Source organism: Dermacentor albipictus, chromosome 7, assembly GCF_038994185.2.
Source record: "Dermacentor albipictus isolate Rhodes 1998 colony chromosome 7, USDA_Dalb.pri_finalv2, whole genome shotgun sequence".
NCBI lineage: Eukaryota > Metazoa > Arthropoda > Arachnida > Ixodida > Ixodidae > Dermacentor > Dermacentor albipictus.
Genome location: NC_091827.1, coordinates 38416074 through 38434412, shown reverse-complemented (window position 1 = coordinate 38434412; position 18339 = coordinate 38416074). Strand labels below are relative to the sequence as shown.

The following is an 18339-nucleotide window of genomic DNA, read 5'->3' as shown; positions in this document are numbered from 1 at the left end:
CGAGGCGCGCGTTGTGACGCCATGTGTCTCCTGGGAGCACCGCCATGGCGAAACTGCAAGTTCGCAGCCAGTAAAGATTTCGCTTTAAAACACTGCTCGCTAATTGCGTGCAATGAAAACGCCTCTTATAGAGAGTTTTACAATTAGAATCCCAAGACTATATGTGCCCAAGCCTCTTTTGGTTGGTCGCTGTTGGGTGTGAAAATGTGTGGAATCGGGGCTAACGCAGTAACGTTGTGTTGTGCGTTTGGTGCTCCGTTGTTTTAAAAAAGACAAAAAATAAAAATCAAGAAAAGGCGTAAGTTCTGCGAGAACAAGAACATGGAACGCTGCTTGTAAGGACTGAAAGCCGGAGTACTCACACAAACACCCATGTGTATGATATATATATATATATATATATATAAAGTTCGAAGCGCAATTTCAAAAATGGAACAAGAAAACCTTACTAAACTTTTCTAACATTTTTACGTCAGCCTCGTTGCGGAACGCGCAGGGTTGTCACTTGGCACTTATGCATAACGCACCTATCCGGGTGCGCCACATGAGAGACGCTGTCAGATTTCCGGCAAAGTTGTGAGCACGGCAGGACGAAAGTGGCAGACGAAGGCAACTTGCATAGGGACGTGCATATTTCGTTAAAGTGTTCGAAAAAAAATATATATATATTCCGCTTATCGCTGCACCGTATACTTGCTCTAATTTCACGGAAAGCTAGCATTTTGGAGCCTACGTCGTTCAGTGTAACACTCGGCACAGTTAATAGCCTGGTCTTTAAGAACAAAAAAGATATACTGGCTCACCCGCAATCCAGAGTAGACGTAGACATGAAATGGCTACCGGCAAAGCAGACTGGTTGGAGATGGTACTAGTCACAATCTTAAAATGGGTGTAGTGCACGTTCGCAACGGCGCACCCTACTACATCACACTGCAACACGCGATACTGTGCACTGGTCCACTTGGACGCAAGTTTCCGGTCACAGACCGAACCTCATTGCAAGTCTCGTCTCGGCCAAACGCCCATTCGCGGTGCGCCGGACGCGCCGACGAACTCACGGACCGCTGGCGTTAGAAAGAGCACTCAGCGTCAAAATACGACGATCAACGGTATAGCGCGCTGTATCTGCCTTTTGAACGGTCACCTATTGGAAATCAGAAATAAAACTTCAGCGTACCAGAAGTCACGGCTTGAGTGATATCGTGAACAATCATTAGGAAGAACTCGGAGGCAATATTTTCTTGTAACTTGTTCGGGAGGTAACTAGCGTACGTAATGCTGTCTCGATGGTTGCCCCGACGTTCTCGTTTTGTTCTCGCAACTTGCCCGGATGTTCTCGTTTGAGTGCCCGGATAACAACTCTGGCTTCTGGCTTAAGGTCACTTGAATAACGCGGACAACGTTAAAGCATTCCCCGCTAAAAAATTGACTCGTTATGTCGGCCCTGCGAAAGTTCATGCTCAGCGAAGCTGTTGAAAACCACGACGACTGCTCAGGGAGGTATGCGATGCTTTATCGCTTGGGAGTAATGCTAGTAATGGTAACTTAAGAGTAACTATAGTAAAGGGAGTAAGGGCAATTTTGACAGCACGCCACCGCTGGTCGCATTTCCATTTCTTTTTCCCTTTACCGCTCCTCGTATGCGTCCCGTATACCCATACAGCGGTGCTGAAACAACATTGAAATCAGTTGCTGGGCTAGTTCCTTTTATATACGAAATGCTAGTGACGTCATTCCCCACGTCGCAAGCTGCCTTCACCGAGGCAGTTTGCGCAACAATAACCTTTACCGGGAAACGTATGCGGGGAGTCCTACGTGTTTCGCATTGTTATCAGGAGTCCCCCGTCAATTATTTAGTTCGGATGCTTGTTTCGCGCTCGTTCTTTATTCAAACGAATGCTATTCTGTATGCGGTATGCGTGATTCCAAAGAACGTATGCACCTTTCGCTTCACTTTCCGGAGTGCTTGAAGCCTGGCCCACCTCCGCCGCGGGTCGGCCCGGTATTGCACTAACTCCAGCATTGACCCACACTTTTGCCCACATACATGGACACAAAAAGTGCCGACAAAGAAGAGGCGAACAGCTTCGCTGTAGAAATGCAAATTTGCCTTCGTTTACGGGGACGCAGGCTGCGGGCGCGAAGACGCAAGCATAAACTTGTGTCGCCGCCTGCCCGCCGCTGCAGAAAGCAGCTGGTCAGGTGGGGTTGCGGCGAGTTGCTCGCATCACTTGTTCCTTGACATTTGAATCCATTAGGCGACTTTTGTCTAGATAATTCTCCCTGTAAGTTTTGTTATCTCCTTGCCGCCAGAAGCACCAGAGTAATAACTTTATGAATTGATAAGAAAACCGACCTTTTACTGCATTAAGAAATGTTTAGGCAAACACTGTTGCTTGCTTTTCCCATAGCTCTCTAAAAATTATTCTTCTTTGGGATTTGAAAACATATTTGAATTTTGTCAGCTTAATGTGCTGCAAATGTTTGACGGTCCCCAGAGGTCCCAGATACACTCAGCTGCCGTACAGGGTAGCCTTTCAGAAAACACCTGTAAGCAGTACTTCGACTGGGTTTAGTTAGTTCAACATTTAGATATTTAACGACGCTGTTTTGGAAGACAAAATCCAGAACAAATACTGTCCAATGTGTGATGCATGTTCTAATACTCAAGAAGTACTCCACTGTGTGTGTCTTGGTACTAAGTTCTATGTCGCAAAAACAGCGTGGTTAGTCATTTACAATGATCTCGCTGTGTTATTTTGCGGCAATCCCAGTGGCACGACAGTCCCGCTCTTTTGTCTCGCTATAACGCAGGCCAAGAAGAAGGCCGACGCCAGCACCACGGACCGCACCTCGACAGCCCAGCAGCCGAGGCACTGGACCATGGAAGAGCCGACGCCGTCACCGGTTACAACCACGACGACAACGGCGGCGCCGACGACGAGGGACTACTCGGGTCTCTACATCTCGCCTCCCATCATGGTCCTGGACGGCAACGGAGAACGGGACAACACTCGCGTCGTCCATGACGTCCTCGTGGTCAAGAACCGCCCGTCCCGACGTCCGTCAACGCTGAGACCTCCCGGAGGCTCCAACCTGGTCCAGTCCTCCATCATCAGGAGACCGCCGCCCTTCTGGGCAGGCACCGCCGTGCCGTCGGGCTACGGCGTCTCTCACGCCGTGCTCATGAACAACCACCGTCCCCCGTCCGCGTCGTCGGCCTTCAAGAGGCCCTACCCGGGCGTAACCTCCATCCACATCTACCCGCTGACCACCGCGCCCTCGACGACCACGTCGGCGTACCCGCCGCAGGGAACCATCGCGTCCGTGCCGCTCTCCGTGTACGACACGGTGGCCAACACGACCATCGTGCACCAGAACATCATCACCCTGTCCAAGCCGACGTACTCTTCTTCGTCCTCTTCGCAGTCTCAAACGACCACGTCTTCCACGCCTTACATGGAAGAAGAAGAAGACTACGGCACCACGACGGAGGCGATGACCGAGTCCACCGAGGCTTCCTCGCCCTCTTCGCCGTCGAGACCCTCGACGACCGAGCCGATGCCGGACTGGGCCCTCCAGCACCAGCACCACCACCGACCCGTGGTCACGACGTCGCCCCCGTCGTCCAGTCTCGTGGCGCCCATCGGTTCCATGCCCGGGATCCTGGGTCCCATCGGCAACCTGATGCAGAAGTTTCCTACCGGATCGCTATCCATGTTTCAGAACATCGGACGTGTCATGGCCGTGCTCCCGACGATGCTGGCTGCGTTCCTTCTCACGGCGCTCCTCTTCGTGTGAGTGCTACGGGGGTCGATAGGCCTGGTCGCCGCAAGGTAACGCTGTAGTCGCTGACTACCTTCGGTAGCATCGGTAAGCATGCAGGCAGCTCAATGGCGGACAATTAAGCGGCTACTCTGCTCGTCCTATTGGCGTGTTCCACTCGTCAAGCGCCTCCGACGATCCTGCCCTGAAGAAACACCCGACGTCCTGTGTGACCGAATCAAGTGCACCTTCGTGCTGTTGGAGTGTCTGTCCTTGTGAACCTATGACGTGTGCGTGCAGCTGAGTTCCGCGTGCCTGGAAAGGATTACCTCACACTGCGACGCGGTCAGCCAAACCAGTGCCCTAAGGGAGACTAGGAGGAGACGTGATAGATCCCAGCGACCATACAGGACACCCGGCTGGACTTGGATGACCGAGTGTGTCGCGGTTTCTGTGCGTTCAGGCGCAGCGTATAGTGTGTGTAAACGATTGCGTTTAATTGGCTACGCGATATTGCTACAGAGGTATATTGGCGGGCAGATCGAAACCGGCACTTAAACGTGGATTAAGGTTATCCTTGGCGCAGCGTGACTGAGAATACTATGTTGAAGCGAATTAATGAATGATATATTTTGCGCCTACCACGCCACCAGATGAGTAGGATAATAATGCAGACTTATATGACGCTGGGCCACGAGCTTTAACTCACACTAATTTTTCAGCATAGAGTTCTGCTCTCGCGAAATATTTTTGGTTATTAAGAACCACCTTGCCTGGAAGATAGGTTTTCAGTCGAAATTCCGGCTGTTAACTGTAGCTATACGTAAATTTACACGCGCTAGAACAGCACAAGGAGTTGGGCCAATACAAGCTTATAGTAATGGCACATTGGCAGTACGTAGTATCACATTGGCCCAGCATGGTACCACCACGGCCCCACATTCAGCGACATAAACCTGACATGGAAATACATTGGACAAAGATGAGACCGCTTTGGCCCTACATCGGGTCACACAGGCCTGTCATGGAATCACGCTGACCCAATGCGAGACCAATTTGGCTCTACAATGAGTCACACCGGCCTGACATAAAATTACATCGGCCCAACGTGAGACCGCTTTGGCTCCACATTGGGCCACAAAGACCTGGCATGACATTGCATAGGCCAAACATGGAATCACATTCGTCCAGGATAGAGAGACGTTGGCGCCACAGAAATTTATATTGGCTCGACACGTGGACACATTGGCTCTACCTTTAAACCACGTTATCAATGCAAGAGACCACATTAGCCTTAAGTGGATTTACACTGGCCCAACGCGATACCTCATTATACCGATTTCCTGTATCACTTGAGATCTTTCTCGTGTTCACCATACTCTCTGCCACAAATTTCGCGAAGCTGTTTACTTTGTTGACAGCCCATTTAGGCCATAAGAGTACAGTGGTAGATGTAAGGCGCATGATTGCTCGCAATTGATTCCTTAGAAGTTGAGCTTGTGCCGCTACGTTACGATATTTGTTACTCAAGGCACGACTTTCTTCGGACCCAGTAGTGACATTAAAACAAACGTAATGGGCACCGTGCAGTGTACAGTGAAGAATAGTTCCTACGAAATCCTCTGGCCGTGTAGCTTTGCTGAGTCCCCGAAATGTACATTTTTACAGCTCAAGGAAGGCAGCACACAAAGAATCGGCTTCGCGTCGCGTACCCGTGAAAGTGGGTGGGCAGTTGCTAAGAAGAATGAAGTGATCCTTCGAGACATGTAGCTAGTTCATTAGCTTACATAGCGCGCATGTTAAGAACGTGGGCTCGTGAGTGGCCTGTGTCTACAACACATATGTGACGTCCTCAGTTATTAATTTATTACCACATTCACGCTAATACTCCGAGGCCTGTAGCGCTACGCCTATTTCAGATCGCCACATTTACCGAAAGCGAGTGTTTCTTTAGGCCATTATCTTTAGGACACCCCTTCATTTAAACACCGATACTCGCGGTATTGCATATATCCCTTCTTCAAGGGCCAGATCACATTGCCCATATCACATAGGCTAAGGTACTCACTAAGAAAACTAGTTATCATCAGTCATCAACAATGAAATGTGAGTCAAACAAACTGTACGAGAGCTGGATGCTCAACAAAAGCAGCCAATCAATCCAGTCAAACCGCACGTCCGTACGGCGTATTTAACTGAACTATTCGGTGAGGTACTATCCAATAAAACGGTACTTCGCTACGTTTATCGCCGCCTGTTTAGCGAAGATAGTTTATATAGGCGTGACTACCTGGGGAATACATTGTACGACCAATTGGCCCCAAGCCTCAACCGGAAAACTCAATCTGCGAGAAGTGTCACGTATAGACGCAGAGCTAATTCTGAGCGCTCCAGCTTTTTTCCAGGTTCAGCCATCCGCCACGTTCGTGCCCGAACACTCTGCAAAACCCCTCAACCGACCTGCGAAAGTGCAGTGCTGCGACGCTGCGCGTCGTTTCCAGCACGAACACCTGCAAAGCCTTCATCATATATTTAAAAGCGAATAAAAGACATTCTCTTACGTGAGCTGTGCCTTCTGTATACTGGTCAAGGAGCGAGAAAAAGCAGCTGAACGACACATCGCCGGCTACGGAGATTCCGTGAGTACGCAATGTTACGCGACAAGTGTCTCACTGTGAAAGGGCGTTTGCTCACGCTACTCATGAACGATCTGCATTGTTCTGTCGTCGAGTAAAAAGCCTTACTTAGCGCGCAATCCTTACCGAAGCAAGGAAGGCGACAGGACAGCGCGCTTCCTTCCTTCTCCCCTTCCCTGAGAGAGAGAGAGACAGCAAGGACAGAAAAGGCACGGAGGTAAACCAGAAGAGCATCCGGTTTGCTACCCTACACTGGGCGTGGGGGAAAGGGGAATAGAAAGAGGAAAAAGGGAGAGAGTGAGCACTGAGTGCGTGTGGGCGGGACACTATGCACAGGGACTATAAACACAGGGACACTATAAACGGTCTCTTAAACCGGTGCACCTCAAGCATTGAGGTAATGCACGATTCGCTTTTCGTGCCAGTGACGGGTGTGGCCACGGTCCGAGTATCTTTGACTCGGTGAACGGTCGTAAGTCCAGTCGGTGCAAAGTTTCCCGCAGAGAGAGGCGTTGTACATCGTAGCGGGCGTTGTGCACTACATGTAAGCGGTTTTACTCGACGACGCTCTGCTCGACTACGTTACTCGACGAGGTTACTCGATGACGTTACTCGACGATGATTGCGCCAACCAGCCTGGGCAGTTCAAATCGGTTGCAGTCCAAATATCGTTGGAGCAAATGGACGCCGCGTTACGAATACGTTACGCAAACACGTAAAATGCTTTACCGCTGTATACAACACTACGAAACTATATTTAAAATGTTTTAAAATTTCTTCCTCTGTGACGCCGTAACGACACCTATGTTGATCGACTGGGCCAATGCCCCTTGAAAGACCATGCCGCCGCCTTTCAGTCTCTCCATACATTGCCCCGCAGACTCCTCGTCGCCATCTTAACTACTTCAAAATTACTCGACGTATTGCTGCTATGCTATTCAAGTCACTCTTTCAACTCATGTTTTCTTTTGTCTTTTGTGTCACTCGCGCACTGGCCGCCTGACCGGCTTTTCTAATGCCACAAAAACATGCCGCCAACGACACCCCTGAATGCTTCCTAACCTCTCGCCTCCCCAACGCCCCCCCATGGTCCCGTCTTTATTTTTTTCCTTTCTTGTTCTTTCTCTCTTTCTTTTGTTTTCATCTTGGTGTCACCCCGGGGTTTTTTCTTCAACTTTTTCTTTTCTTCCCGCCTTCCCACTCTCCCACTTTTGTCCCCTCGTCTTGGGAACGAAGCTCACAGACGTCGGACGACAGCGCTCATTACCTCTGAATTCTCTCCCTTTACAACAAGCCGCCAGCGACAACACCCGCACGTGACGTCACTGCACTAACCCTGTAAAACTAACATGCCGATGATGACGAGGCCGCCTTTGACGAAGATAGGTCCTCCTATCGAAACGTTGGCCAGCCTTTCCGAGGCACCTTATCCCTGTTTACAAACTTTATACCACAGTGTGCTATTCCATCTGTCAGCCCCTTTCTTGGTATTGTACTTCCTCTGCGAGAGGAATTTGTCATAACGCGAGAGCGAAACGTGTATTCTCAGAAGCCGTGGCATGCAGCTTCGTTGCGCATTCCCAAAAATACAAGTCCGTAAACGTGCACAGCCTTCTAAGAATTAGTTTCGCTCGAAGGGAGAAGCAACGAAATCGATAGCAGGCACAGGAGGCCAGTGCCACTGCGCTTAAGCAGCACACCGGAGGCTACCAGGCCTCATAGGTCATGCCTGTGATGCGACGGTGAGTTCGTGTGGCGAAACCCCGTCCTTGACGTTTTGTACCTGGCGCTTTAACGACAAATAAAGCATTATTATTATTATTATTATTATTATTATTATTATTAGTAGTAGTAGTAGTAGTAGTAGTAGTAGTAGTAGTAGTAGTAGTAGTAGTAGTAGTAGTAGTAGTAGTAGTAGTAGTAGTAGTAGTAGTAGTAGTAGTAGTAGTAGTAGTAGTAGTAGCAAGTAATAGTAGTAAGCAGTAGTAGTAGTAGTAGCAGTAGCAGTAGCAGTAGCAGTAGCAGTAGCAGTAGTACTAGTACATCAGCGCGTCTTTCTGTAGCGTGCGAAAACGCGACGCACGCCAAACACCTGCGCCGCAGCGGCCGCGAGAGCACGCGCACAAACGAAATGAAAAAAAAAAATGGGAGGACGCTTAAGCTTCGCCTTTAAAAGGCGGAATGCAATAGTATTCAAAGACTCCTGACTGCTTCTCACGCTTCCGAGCAACTGCAGCTTATACGTAACCGTAATGTTTACCGGAAAACGCTGGCGGCGAAATCTACGCACGAAGGCGAGCTTTCTGGTAGAAACGCGGCCTCTTGCGTAGGCCGATCTTCTGTCATCGCTTCGCACTTTTGTTATTTGAGTCTGATAATTTTTATCGCAAAAGGCGTTCGCTGTCGGTGTTTTGTTCCATGGCATTCGTTTGTGGGCTGCTGTTCTCAAAGTTCCGAGTAATAAATTTCTAAAGAACGTAAGACAAGTTATAAGCAACTTTAGAGATAGGAGAACAACTTTAGCGCCGTGTCGAATATGCGCGGTTCGGGAGGATTTTCTCGGCTGCGGGGGCCTACGCCGACAATGGATTTCCTGCGACGCGGGGCCGTTAACACTGTCGCGTTAAAGCGCGGCTCGTACTCCCGGCTTACCTTCATGACTGCTTATGCCTGCTCATCGCGCTCTCTTATTATTTTTATGCGTTAACATTCTAGGGCAACTTCCCTCGGAAGTATTTCCGTGCGTCCGACTGTTTGTAACGCGTAACACTGTGTGCTCCACAGTTACATGGGGTCCTAGAGGGCATATTTGAGTATTCCTATGACTACGTACGACTACTGAGATTTATGAATGTGACTAGATATAATGAGTGTCTTTTATATCTATATATAATAGTCTATGTTCCTCTCATGATTAGACTCAAGAGATGAATGGTTATTCAAATGACGGAGAGTCTAATAAAAAATAACCGCTAATTTGTTTTCCAACACACAAGGTAGCGAAGACGTAGGTGCTAGTAACAGGCAAAAAGTAAAACTGAACGACACAAACCGAAGCGTCCAGGAACATAAGAAAACCACGTACACGGTACGATTCGTCGAACGCTTAATAAAGAAACGTCTCTTTACGCCAGGAGAGACGCCGAACATAGTCGGCCACTGCAATAACAGTTTCACGTGTTCTGCTTCCACTCGACGTCGCAAGACGGCGCCACTATTGCCGCTGCTCGCGTCTACGTCGCCGGCATTCCCGTAAAGAGTAACACGCGTAAGCATAGGCCGAAACATTCCGAAAGTTCGACCCGACGCTGCGGTCTCTGTCGGCCCAGGTTGCGGAGCATCGGACGCGAGCGCCGCCTCGCGGTCACAGCTTGGTCTGCGAGGTGTAACCGGCTCGCCTGCGCAGCAGTATCTGCAGCAGCGAGTCCACGCGGACGGGCTCCTCCTGCTCGGCCTCTTCGATGGTGTCCGGAACCCTCAGGACGTTCGTCTCCGGCAGAAGCAGAGCCAGCAGGCCGAAGGCGAACGTGCCCAGCGACACGAGGAGGAGGGCGAACACGTCCTTCGCCAGAGGGTCGAAGCGGACCGCGTACCGGACGGCCACGGCCACCAGGACTCCGAGGCGACCGCAGACGGTGGCGCCCCCGTAGCCCGCTCCTCGCACTACGGTCGGGAACACCTCGGCCGTGTACACGAAGAGCGTGGCGAGCACGCACAGCAGCGCGAGCATGGCGACCGTCATGACGAGCTTGGTGAGGAACCAGTGGTCCAGCACTATCACCACCGCCAGCGCCGTGGTCAGAAGCGAGACGAGGGTCATGCTGAGCGCCAGCGTCCGCCGACGGCCCCACGCCTTGAAGAAAAAAATTGGCTGAAGGCTTAGCGTGGTTAAGCATGGAAGATTGCGAAAGCAATACCCTTGGCTGCGCCTTCGTTCGGCTGATGGTGTGGACATGGTTGCCCTTCGTTAAACTTATGGCTATACATCATCCGACATAGCGCAAGGCAGCGCGCCGACCACTGCGAGGAGCCGAGCTGTAGCCCCATTTAGCCTCCTAGCGTGACGTCACACCAACGAGCGCCTTCTCTCGGTAGCGCCGCAGCAGCGGCGCGCAAGGCTTCACCTCCACCATCGATGCCGCGAGCTGGGGCGCCGTCTCTCGGTCTGGCATGACGTCACACGGTCACGTGACCCGCAGCTGTGTAAGGAGGCGCCACGACCACCAATGGGCCGAAAGTGCGAGCAATAAAATGAAACCTTTCGCAATAAAATGAAAGCTTACGAGTGCACAGGCATCGCCGTTGCGTAAGCGAACTGTGACAGTCTCATATCGGCTCCTCGCACTTTGTTCGCCCCTGTAAGGACATGTACTGCGGAACTATCCTAAACTGCATTTGTATTTGCACCAGTTGCAGGGCGCTTTGCGTTAATATGTGATTGCCTTTTCATCTCTACAATAGCTATGGACCGTCAACCTACAATATTTAACGAGTCTATCTCGTAGAATCAATTTGTGGTACGACAACCGTAAAATAAGTGTAAAATAATTGTAAAACTGTAGAATAATTTACACCCTTAAAAGTGAAAAAGGATACAACTATAACTCTCACCCTTACACCTAAAGAAGGGTGTGGGTTATGACAGACTTACACCCTTTCTTTCACTTCTGACGGTGTAAACTGTTTTAACGGCACTCTAAGCAAAGTTTACACCCTTTGAGTCGTATCTTGCCACACAACAATAAACATCATCTGTCTTGTCCGCATTTCTTTTCTTTAACGCTGCGAGCCCGGTACTCCCCAGTAACAAACGGCATGCGCGTTATCAGTATGACATAGCATTGTCGACAGGAAAGTAGCGGGCGCGGAGTTTTCAAGACAGGAAACGCAAGCAAGGCCGATGACGATTATCGTTGTGCGGCAGATATACACCCCAAAGGGGGTGTAAACTTTGTTTTAGAGCGAGTGCACATCGTACCTTCATGAGCCAGTAGTGGAGAGCCAGGAGCGGCGCCATGACGTACGCCATCAGCACCTCGACCTCGCCCAACCCTCGCATTCGGCCGCGGGGCCTCATGCAGACGGCGCCCTGCAGAGCGAAGAACCAGCAGCCGAACGCGATGAACGAGCGCGACCGGACGCAGCTGCGCCGGAGCAGGTCCCAGAAGGGCGGCGGACCGGGCGGGGTCGCCGGGAAGCCGCCGCGCCGGTGCTTGACGTTCTCCACGACCTCGCCGAACAGGGGTCGCAGCTCGTCGACGTTGAGGCCGTTCACGCGCGCCGCCCAGAAGACGACGCGCTCGGCCTCGGCGAAGCGCCACGTGACCACGAGCCACCGTGGCGACTCCTCCATCCAGAAGGTGGCCAGCACCAGTAGGGCCGCAGGGAGCGCGAGGCTCGCCTGCACGGCACGCCAGTCGTAGGTGAAGCGCGCCGCCATGGACAGCCAGAAGGGGCCCAGCAACGACAGGCCGCAGAAGGCGAGCGTGGTGAACGCCGTGCGGCCACTGCGAGGTGTCACCTGCGAACGGCCGGAAAGAGGTGGGGGGGGAGGGAGGAGGAGGGGAAGATTGTTAGAGGAACGATAGAGGTACACGTCCACGTTAGGGTGTCACCTGCGAACGGACGGAAAGAGGGGGGGGGGGGGGAGGACGAGGAGTGGAAGATTGTTAGGGGAACGATAGAGGTACACGTACAAGTTAAGGCTGGATTAGAAAGTTGCACCTAACGGAATACGGGAAAGGTTAGTCTCTTGCCGCAGAAATTCGAAGAAACTGGAAATATCGAAAGAAATGTTCGCAGTGCATTGGAAAAAGAAAATCAAGGCCCCGTTCTTAAAGAAAGCTGATTTAACGCGAAGCTTTCACCCAATGCAAAATGAATCAAAGTCCAAAGCCGACGACCACGCAACGAAGCCGAGAAATGCTGAGCGACCCACGCATATGTGATTTGATTGCTTGTTGAGGATCGTATTTTTCGAACGCTGAAGTTGAATGAAGACAGATTTCGTTAAGTTGCATAGCCTTTATGTTAGATCATGTAGCCGTTGATTACACGCGCACACACTTTCCCGGACGCCTCTACACATGCGTTCGAGTACGACAGCCTCCTCTTCTGCCGTGCGCTGCACCCGCGGTATACCCATTGTGACGGCCGCGAACGTATTGCGTGACGCGCGTAATGCAATGCAGAGACATACAGTTCGTCTGGGTAGCGTGGCGTTTTGCCATTGGTCGAGAGCCTGACGTTGTTCCCATTGTTCTTATCAGTACAACAGCGAATGTAAACTGTAATGTTCTACGCAGACGTGTGAGTTGGCTTTCCTGCAGTGCGTTTTCGGCGCTCACGGACGAATCCGTGAGACCCAGAAAGCTTAGCTTCAAAACGGAAAAGGAGTGCACAGAGATAAAGAGAGGCGGTCCAGCGTTCTACCTTTCCTATAAACTTTCTTTTTGCCGCTGCGCTCCTTTTCCGTCTATTTCGCAGACGCTGGAGCGTGCCCTTGCCTAAATACCAACCAGACCTACTTTCTGCCCAACATGCCGGAAATATTCGTTCCTGTATTAGGCACCAGACACAGGGCAGATGGAGTTGTAGCAGTTTTACCTTCCAGCAGGTGCTGCCGACGCGGTGGCGCCAGCCAGACGCTCGGACTACGATGTAAAGGAGGCACAATTCTGAACAGCAACACACGCGAGCCAGTTTCATGACTTTCTCGAACTTGGTAAACGAAGCTATACGCTGAGCCTCGTCCGATAGACCGCATGCAACATAGCACTTTCATACGCAGGACGTAGAAAAACTTGTCTCAAGATCAACGACGGCTAGAGGGCATTCATCATCATCATCATCATCATCATCAGCCTGGCTACGCCCACTGCAGGGCAAAGGCCTCTCCCATACTTCTCCAACAACCCCGGTCATGTACTAAGTGTGGCCATGCCGTCCCTGCAAACTTCTTAATCTTAAAGGGCATTGTGAACGCGCAACGACTACGTGATGCTTGATGACGGTTTATTGGCGTCCCCTTTGAAGCAGGGTGTCAGATCGGGCTGGTTGGTATTCCATGCTGAAGTAACTAGCGCAAACGTGGACACGGGACACTAACAAGGCGACAAGGACAAGCGCAAGCCTTTTTGGTGCCCCGTGTCCACTTTTGCGCTAGTCACTTCAGCATGAAGTCCCCTTTGAAACGGGACGGGAACAAATCGTCGTTTAGCCTGTTTTTCTTCAAGTGTGCTACCAATGCTTTTCCTTATAGCATTGTTGTATACATCTCTTCAACCTTGATAAGGGTGCCTCGATAGGAGCGCCACCGTCTAGGGTGGTGACACCACTTGCGTAGCCCCGCGCGGCTGTGTACCATCAATGGCGACCCAACTATTCCTAGAAGTGTCTCTGTGTGTCCCTGGTTTTAGAACAAAGCGTGAGCATGTTGGCAGATAGCATGGGAGATCGTGGGATCGTTAGTGTACCAGGAATAATGTTCTATCCCGGAACAACGAGTTTTCATTTTGAAGCGAAATCATAGAATTGCCCATCGCGTAAAACGTTGCGTAAAACATTGCGTAAGAGCCGGCGTCTGTAACAGCGAAGCGGCCCCTAAATTCTCATTGGCTGCCACCCCGCGTCACGTGCGCGCGTCGACGGAGCCGAGCGGGCGAAAGGGGACAGCTGCTGTAGCGATAGCGCGCCATGTGTTGCGTGATGGGAGAGGGCATCTCCTTGCGGCGGCGTCACCCTCGCATCTCGGAAGCCCGTGTTATCAGCGCGTTCCTTGTCCGCAAAACCTCTCGCCTGCATTCTAACTTCGCTTCGGCAATCGCTGTAAAAAGTTAATGTACAAAAAAACAGAATAAATCCGAAAGGAAAAACGTTGGTGGTAGTGAGTTTCGAACCTACAACCCCACGCTCAAAAAAATGGCTGTGGCTTAGCTAAGGTTAAGCCCAGGATGCGAAGCATACTAGCCTTTATTTTAACGCGACAGCGTTAAGGAGCTCGTGTCGCAGAAAAGCCGGTGTCGTCGGCTCGGGCGTGCGGCGCTTGCTCAGGCGCACATTTCGTTGTCGCGCCGAACGCTGCGTTGCTCGACGCTCACCGCGTCCGATGCGGGGCGCGTAGTCGCTGCGCCGTAGCAAAGCCACCTAGAAACAGTCTCTGTAGCACGCAGCAACCTTCGCTTCTCATTCCAACGAGCAGCTCTGTCTCCAGGAGGCATCTCACCTCGTGATTGTCTAGCAGAGGCAAGCGCAGCTGCTTATATACCGCCGCGACGCCGCGAGCGACGGCGCGAGTTGGAGCCCCGTTTCTCCTCTGTCGTGACGTCATGGTGTCACGTGGTCAGCCTTGAAGGCGACGCCGCGAGCGACGGCGCGAGTTGGAGCCCCGTTTCTCCTCTGTCATGACGTCACGGTGTCACGTGATATTGAAGGCGACACCGCCGCGCCTGAAGAGCTGGGTTGAGCTTTAGTAATATGCTTCGCTTAAAATCGAGTGTCTTAACTGGACTAAACAAGGCCCAGCGCCTCAACGCACTGGCTTGCCCGCGAGTAGCCCACAACTCAAAGGACCGATCAGTGGCGTACAATCGGACACTAAAGGTTTCGCATTCCCAACTCATAAGAAGTGCTTAGGCATCCTCGGATTTTTTTTTTCAATTAGCCTGGAAATAAAGTTCACAAAGCAAAAGCAGTTTAACTCTCACCAGCTTGGAAGCTGGCGTGGCACTGTTTCCATGGTCATGTAGGGGCAGCGGCTGAACGGCGTGGCTATACGGCGGGTGTACCTTGGGCCGACCACAATGGCGAACGTGTTGCCACCTTTCACGGCGAGAATCCCTACAGTCTAGCCACCCTAGCAACGTCTCTTACAAGACTCCTCCGCCCGCTAGGTCATGTGATCCGGCGCTGTTTTAGGTGCAGAAAACTTTGCGCGCCTGGTGCCCGCAGCGCCTTAGGGTCGAACTACATGTATACGCGTGCCGGCGTGCGAAAGATGGCGCCGGCGCGCCTTGCGTTTGCCCAACTGGTGGAGCAAAAAATGGCCAGGCTTAGCTTGGTTAAGCCAAGAATGCGTTGCATATTGCGCGAGTTGGGGCCCAGCTGTTCCTCCGGCTGTCGTGACGTCACGTCACGTGGTTGCGCTAAAGGCCAATGGTGGCTGCCCGGCCGCGCCCAAGGGCTGAACTGAGTGATTGCAATATGCAACGCATAAAAATAGAAGCAACTTAATAACAAACATAGCAAACTTAAAAGAGAATAGACCCACATATGAGACGCGCAGCAATGAACAATGGCTCATACCCTCAATGGTGGCTGCGCGGACGCACACAAGGGCTGAACTGAGTGATTGCAATATGCAACGCATAATATCCGGGCTCGCGCCGCTCTTCGAGATGCACGATCTGTCCTGCAGCATAAGTGTGCGCGTACGGCTGTGCCTTCTGTCTGGCTGCATTCACGCGTAGGCGCGCCGATGAGCGTACGTGCGGTTTGGGCCTTCGCGACTACACACCTCGAAGAGGATGAGCGTGGACGTGACCTCGGCGACGCTGGAGGCGGCGCCCGTGACCACGCGCAGCGCGACGAACGCGTACAGGGACCGCGCGAGGCAGGTGGCGAGGCTGGACAGCGCCAGCACAACCACGGCCGCGCACAGCACGGGACGGCGGCCGACTCGGTCGGCGTAGTGGCCCGCCATCGGCATGACGACCACGCCGCCCAGGAGGTACGACGCGGCCAGCGCCACCAGGACGGGCCGGCGCCGGCCGCACACCAGGTCCCACTGGCTCTCTATGGTCGGTCCTCCGGCGCTCAGGTCGTACTCCCACGCGTCGCAGGGCACCTCGGTCCTGTTGACCGACGTCGGGTCATGCGGCGGGAATGGAGGCAACGCGGGTTCGTAGCGCGTGCACTCGCTGGCAGAGCCGTCGGGAAGGCGGGGCAGGCTGGCGTTCTTCCACTCGTCCAGCGGCACGTCGAGGAGCTCGTCGGGTCGCCGGCACCAGTGGGCCACGGGTCGAGCGAGCACCGTGAGAACCGTGTTGTGCAGGGCGACCACGAGCAGGCACAGGACGGTGCCGGCGAGCACGCGTCTCTGGAAGGGTCCCGTGCCGAAGATGAGCACCGACTTCGGCGCGGTCTGCTCGATCAGGTTCTTGAGCCGCTCACCGTCGATGCGGAACATGGCCACCGGCGTGCTGGACACGCTCTCCACGGCCGAGGCCATGCCGGTGCCTCCGGTCGCTCTTGCCGAATGCCCTTCGGAACGTTCGGCGTACGGACGATGACGATGCCGATGTGGCATCCATAAGCACTGTGCGGGATCTGCCCCTAATCGGGCACCGCGAGCAAACGGGGTTTTCAGTTTTGAATTAGGTATTTTAAACCTTAAATTAAGGATAGAAAAACGGAATAGAGATGGGTCAGACGTCATCTGAGGTGGTGGTGTTGTCGTTGCTTTTGAATTTGATGTCATGTTGTTGTACAAGCAGAAGTACAAGCAGTCGTGGATTGTTTTGCGGCCCATTTCTGATTCTTATATAAAGTTTCAGGTTTCAATGCTGGTTTCAGTCAGCAGCACACGACGGTTCCTACGTCTAGTGCTGTGTTGTTTGATGAAAACCTCATCAGCGAATGCCTTAAGCAGCAGGAGCTTGACGTGGGCGAGTCGGTATAACATACTTGAAGTTTTTTTCTTCAAGAATGCCTTAATCGACTGAAGCATTCCCCATCCCATGGTAATGATGGCAATCCCCTCCGCAATTCTAAATGTTTACGGCAGCATATTTGCCCCAGTATTGACATCTATATTTGATAACTCTGAATACTTCCACTTTCCCTGAAATGTGGAAAACTGCTCGTGTTATTCCTGAACTTAAGCCTGGCTGTAACAGGAATGTCTTGAATTATCGCCCGATTTCTCTTCTCTGTGCCCCGCATAACATTTTTGAGCTTTATCTTCACAAACATATTCTCTTTAACTGTGAAGAACCGATCGATTCCGAATCATCACGAATTTCTCAACGGCCGCTCCACTATCACAAATCTCGCAAGTTTATGACACAAACCTCCGCGCCGGTATTTCAAAGGGGGCAAGTTGACACCACTTATTGTGACCTCAGCAAAGCTTTCAATGCAGTCTGCTACTCAATGTTTCTGATCAAGCTTACGCACCTTGGTGTTTACTCGCCAAATGTAAATCTCCTGGGCATTTATCTTCCTGACAGATCATGTTAACATCAATGGCCAAAGATATTCTCTTCGCACGTCAGCTGGCAGCGTCCCTCAATGATTAGTATTAGGACCACTGATTTTATTCACTTTTATTAATGACGTTCTTACCGCTGTATGTATGTATGTATGTATGTATGTATGTATGTATGTATGTATGTATGTATGTATGTATGTATGTATGTATGTATGTATGTATGTATGTATGTATGTATGTATGTATGTATGTATGTATGTATGTATGTATGTATGTGTTCAAAACAAATAATAATAATATTAGTAACACTGGGAATTCTTTATTCGCTCTATAGGCCGAGGAAACCAAGATTTTTAAGGAAATTCATAATGTTAATGACTGTACCATCCTGCAGTCTGGCCTGTTTTCTTTTTCTAAAACGGCGCAAAGATGACTTCACCTCGAATGTTGCTAAAACCAAAGTTCTTGTTCTGTAGATTCTGTGCCATTGCGTAAGGTCTGTGAGATCAATGATCTCGCTGTGCTCTTTGTTACAACCTTACACTTTTCAGCTCACACCAAACGCGTTGCAATGCGGGGTGCGCGCTCTGCGGGCTCTGTTTGCAGACTATCGAGAGAATTCAATTCTCCTACCCCGTTCCGCAAGTTGTACACAACAATCTGTCCTCCTCAACCCTAATACGCGTCGGTCATCTGGAATGGCATTTCTAGATCCAACAGTGACATTAC

The 18339-nt window shown here is 51.4% G+C and overlaps 2 protein-coding genes across 2 annotated transcripts in view; one reads left to right on the top strand and one right to left on the bottom strand.

The window, feature by feature from the left end:
* The window catches only part of LOC135905669 (mucin-2-like), an 82929-nt gene extending 76619 nt beyond the window's left edge, over positions 1-6310 (top strand). The window contains exon 3 of the mRNA XM_065436629.1: positions 2815-6310. Within this exon, the coding sequence (XP_065292701.1) occupies positions 2815-3801 (987 nt within the window). The 3' untranslated portion in view covers positions 3802-6310. The remainder of the gene's footprint in view (positions 1-2814) is intronic.
* Positions 6311-9335: 3025 nt separating this feature from the next.
* Positions 9336-17109, bottom strand: LOC135905668 (solute carrier family 22 member 7-like). Its single transcript, XM_065436628.2, has 3 exons — positions 15916-17109; positions 11380-11922; positions 9336-10254 (listed from the first exon to the last, which is right to left on the bottom strand). The coding sequence occupies exons 1-3, from the start codon at positions 16927-16929 to the stop codon at positions 9766-9768; spliced, it is 2046 nt and encodes a 681-aa protein (XP_065292700.1). The 5' UTR covers positions 16930-17109; the 3' UTR covers positions 9336-9765.
* Between the last annotated feature and the right edge of the window lie 1230 nt (positions 17110-18339).

What these genes read in the sequence shown, in the direction of transcription:
- LOC135905668 (XM_065436628.2), bottom strand. Translation starts at nt 16,929, where the DNA reads ATGGGCCGCAAAACAATCCACGACTGCTTGTACTTCTGCTTGTACAAC. An exon ending in CCACGCTCATCCTCTTCGAG is followed by an intron (nt 11,923 to 15,915) that starts GTGTGTAGTCGC and finishes GGCCGTTCGCAG; the next exon opens with GTGACACCTCGCAGTGGCCG. An exon ending in TCCACTACTGGCTCATGAAG is followed by an intron (nt 10,255 to 11,379) that starts GTACGATGTGCA and finishes TTTTTCTTCAAG; the next exon opens with GCGTGGGGCCGTCGGCGGAC.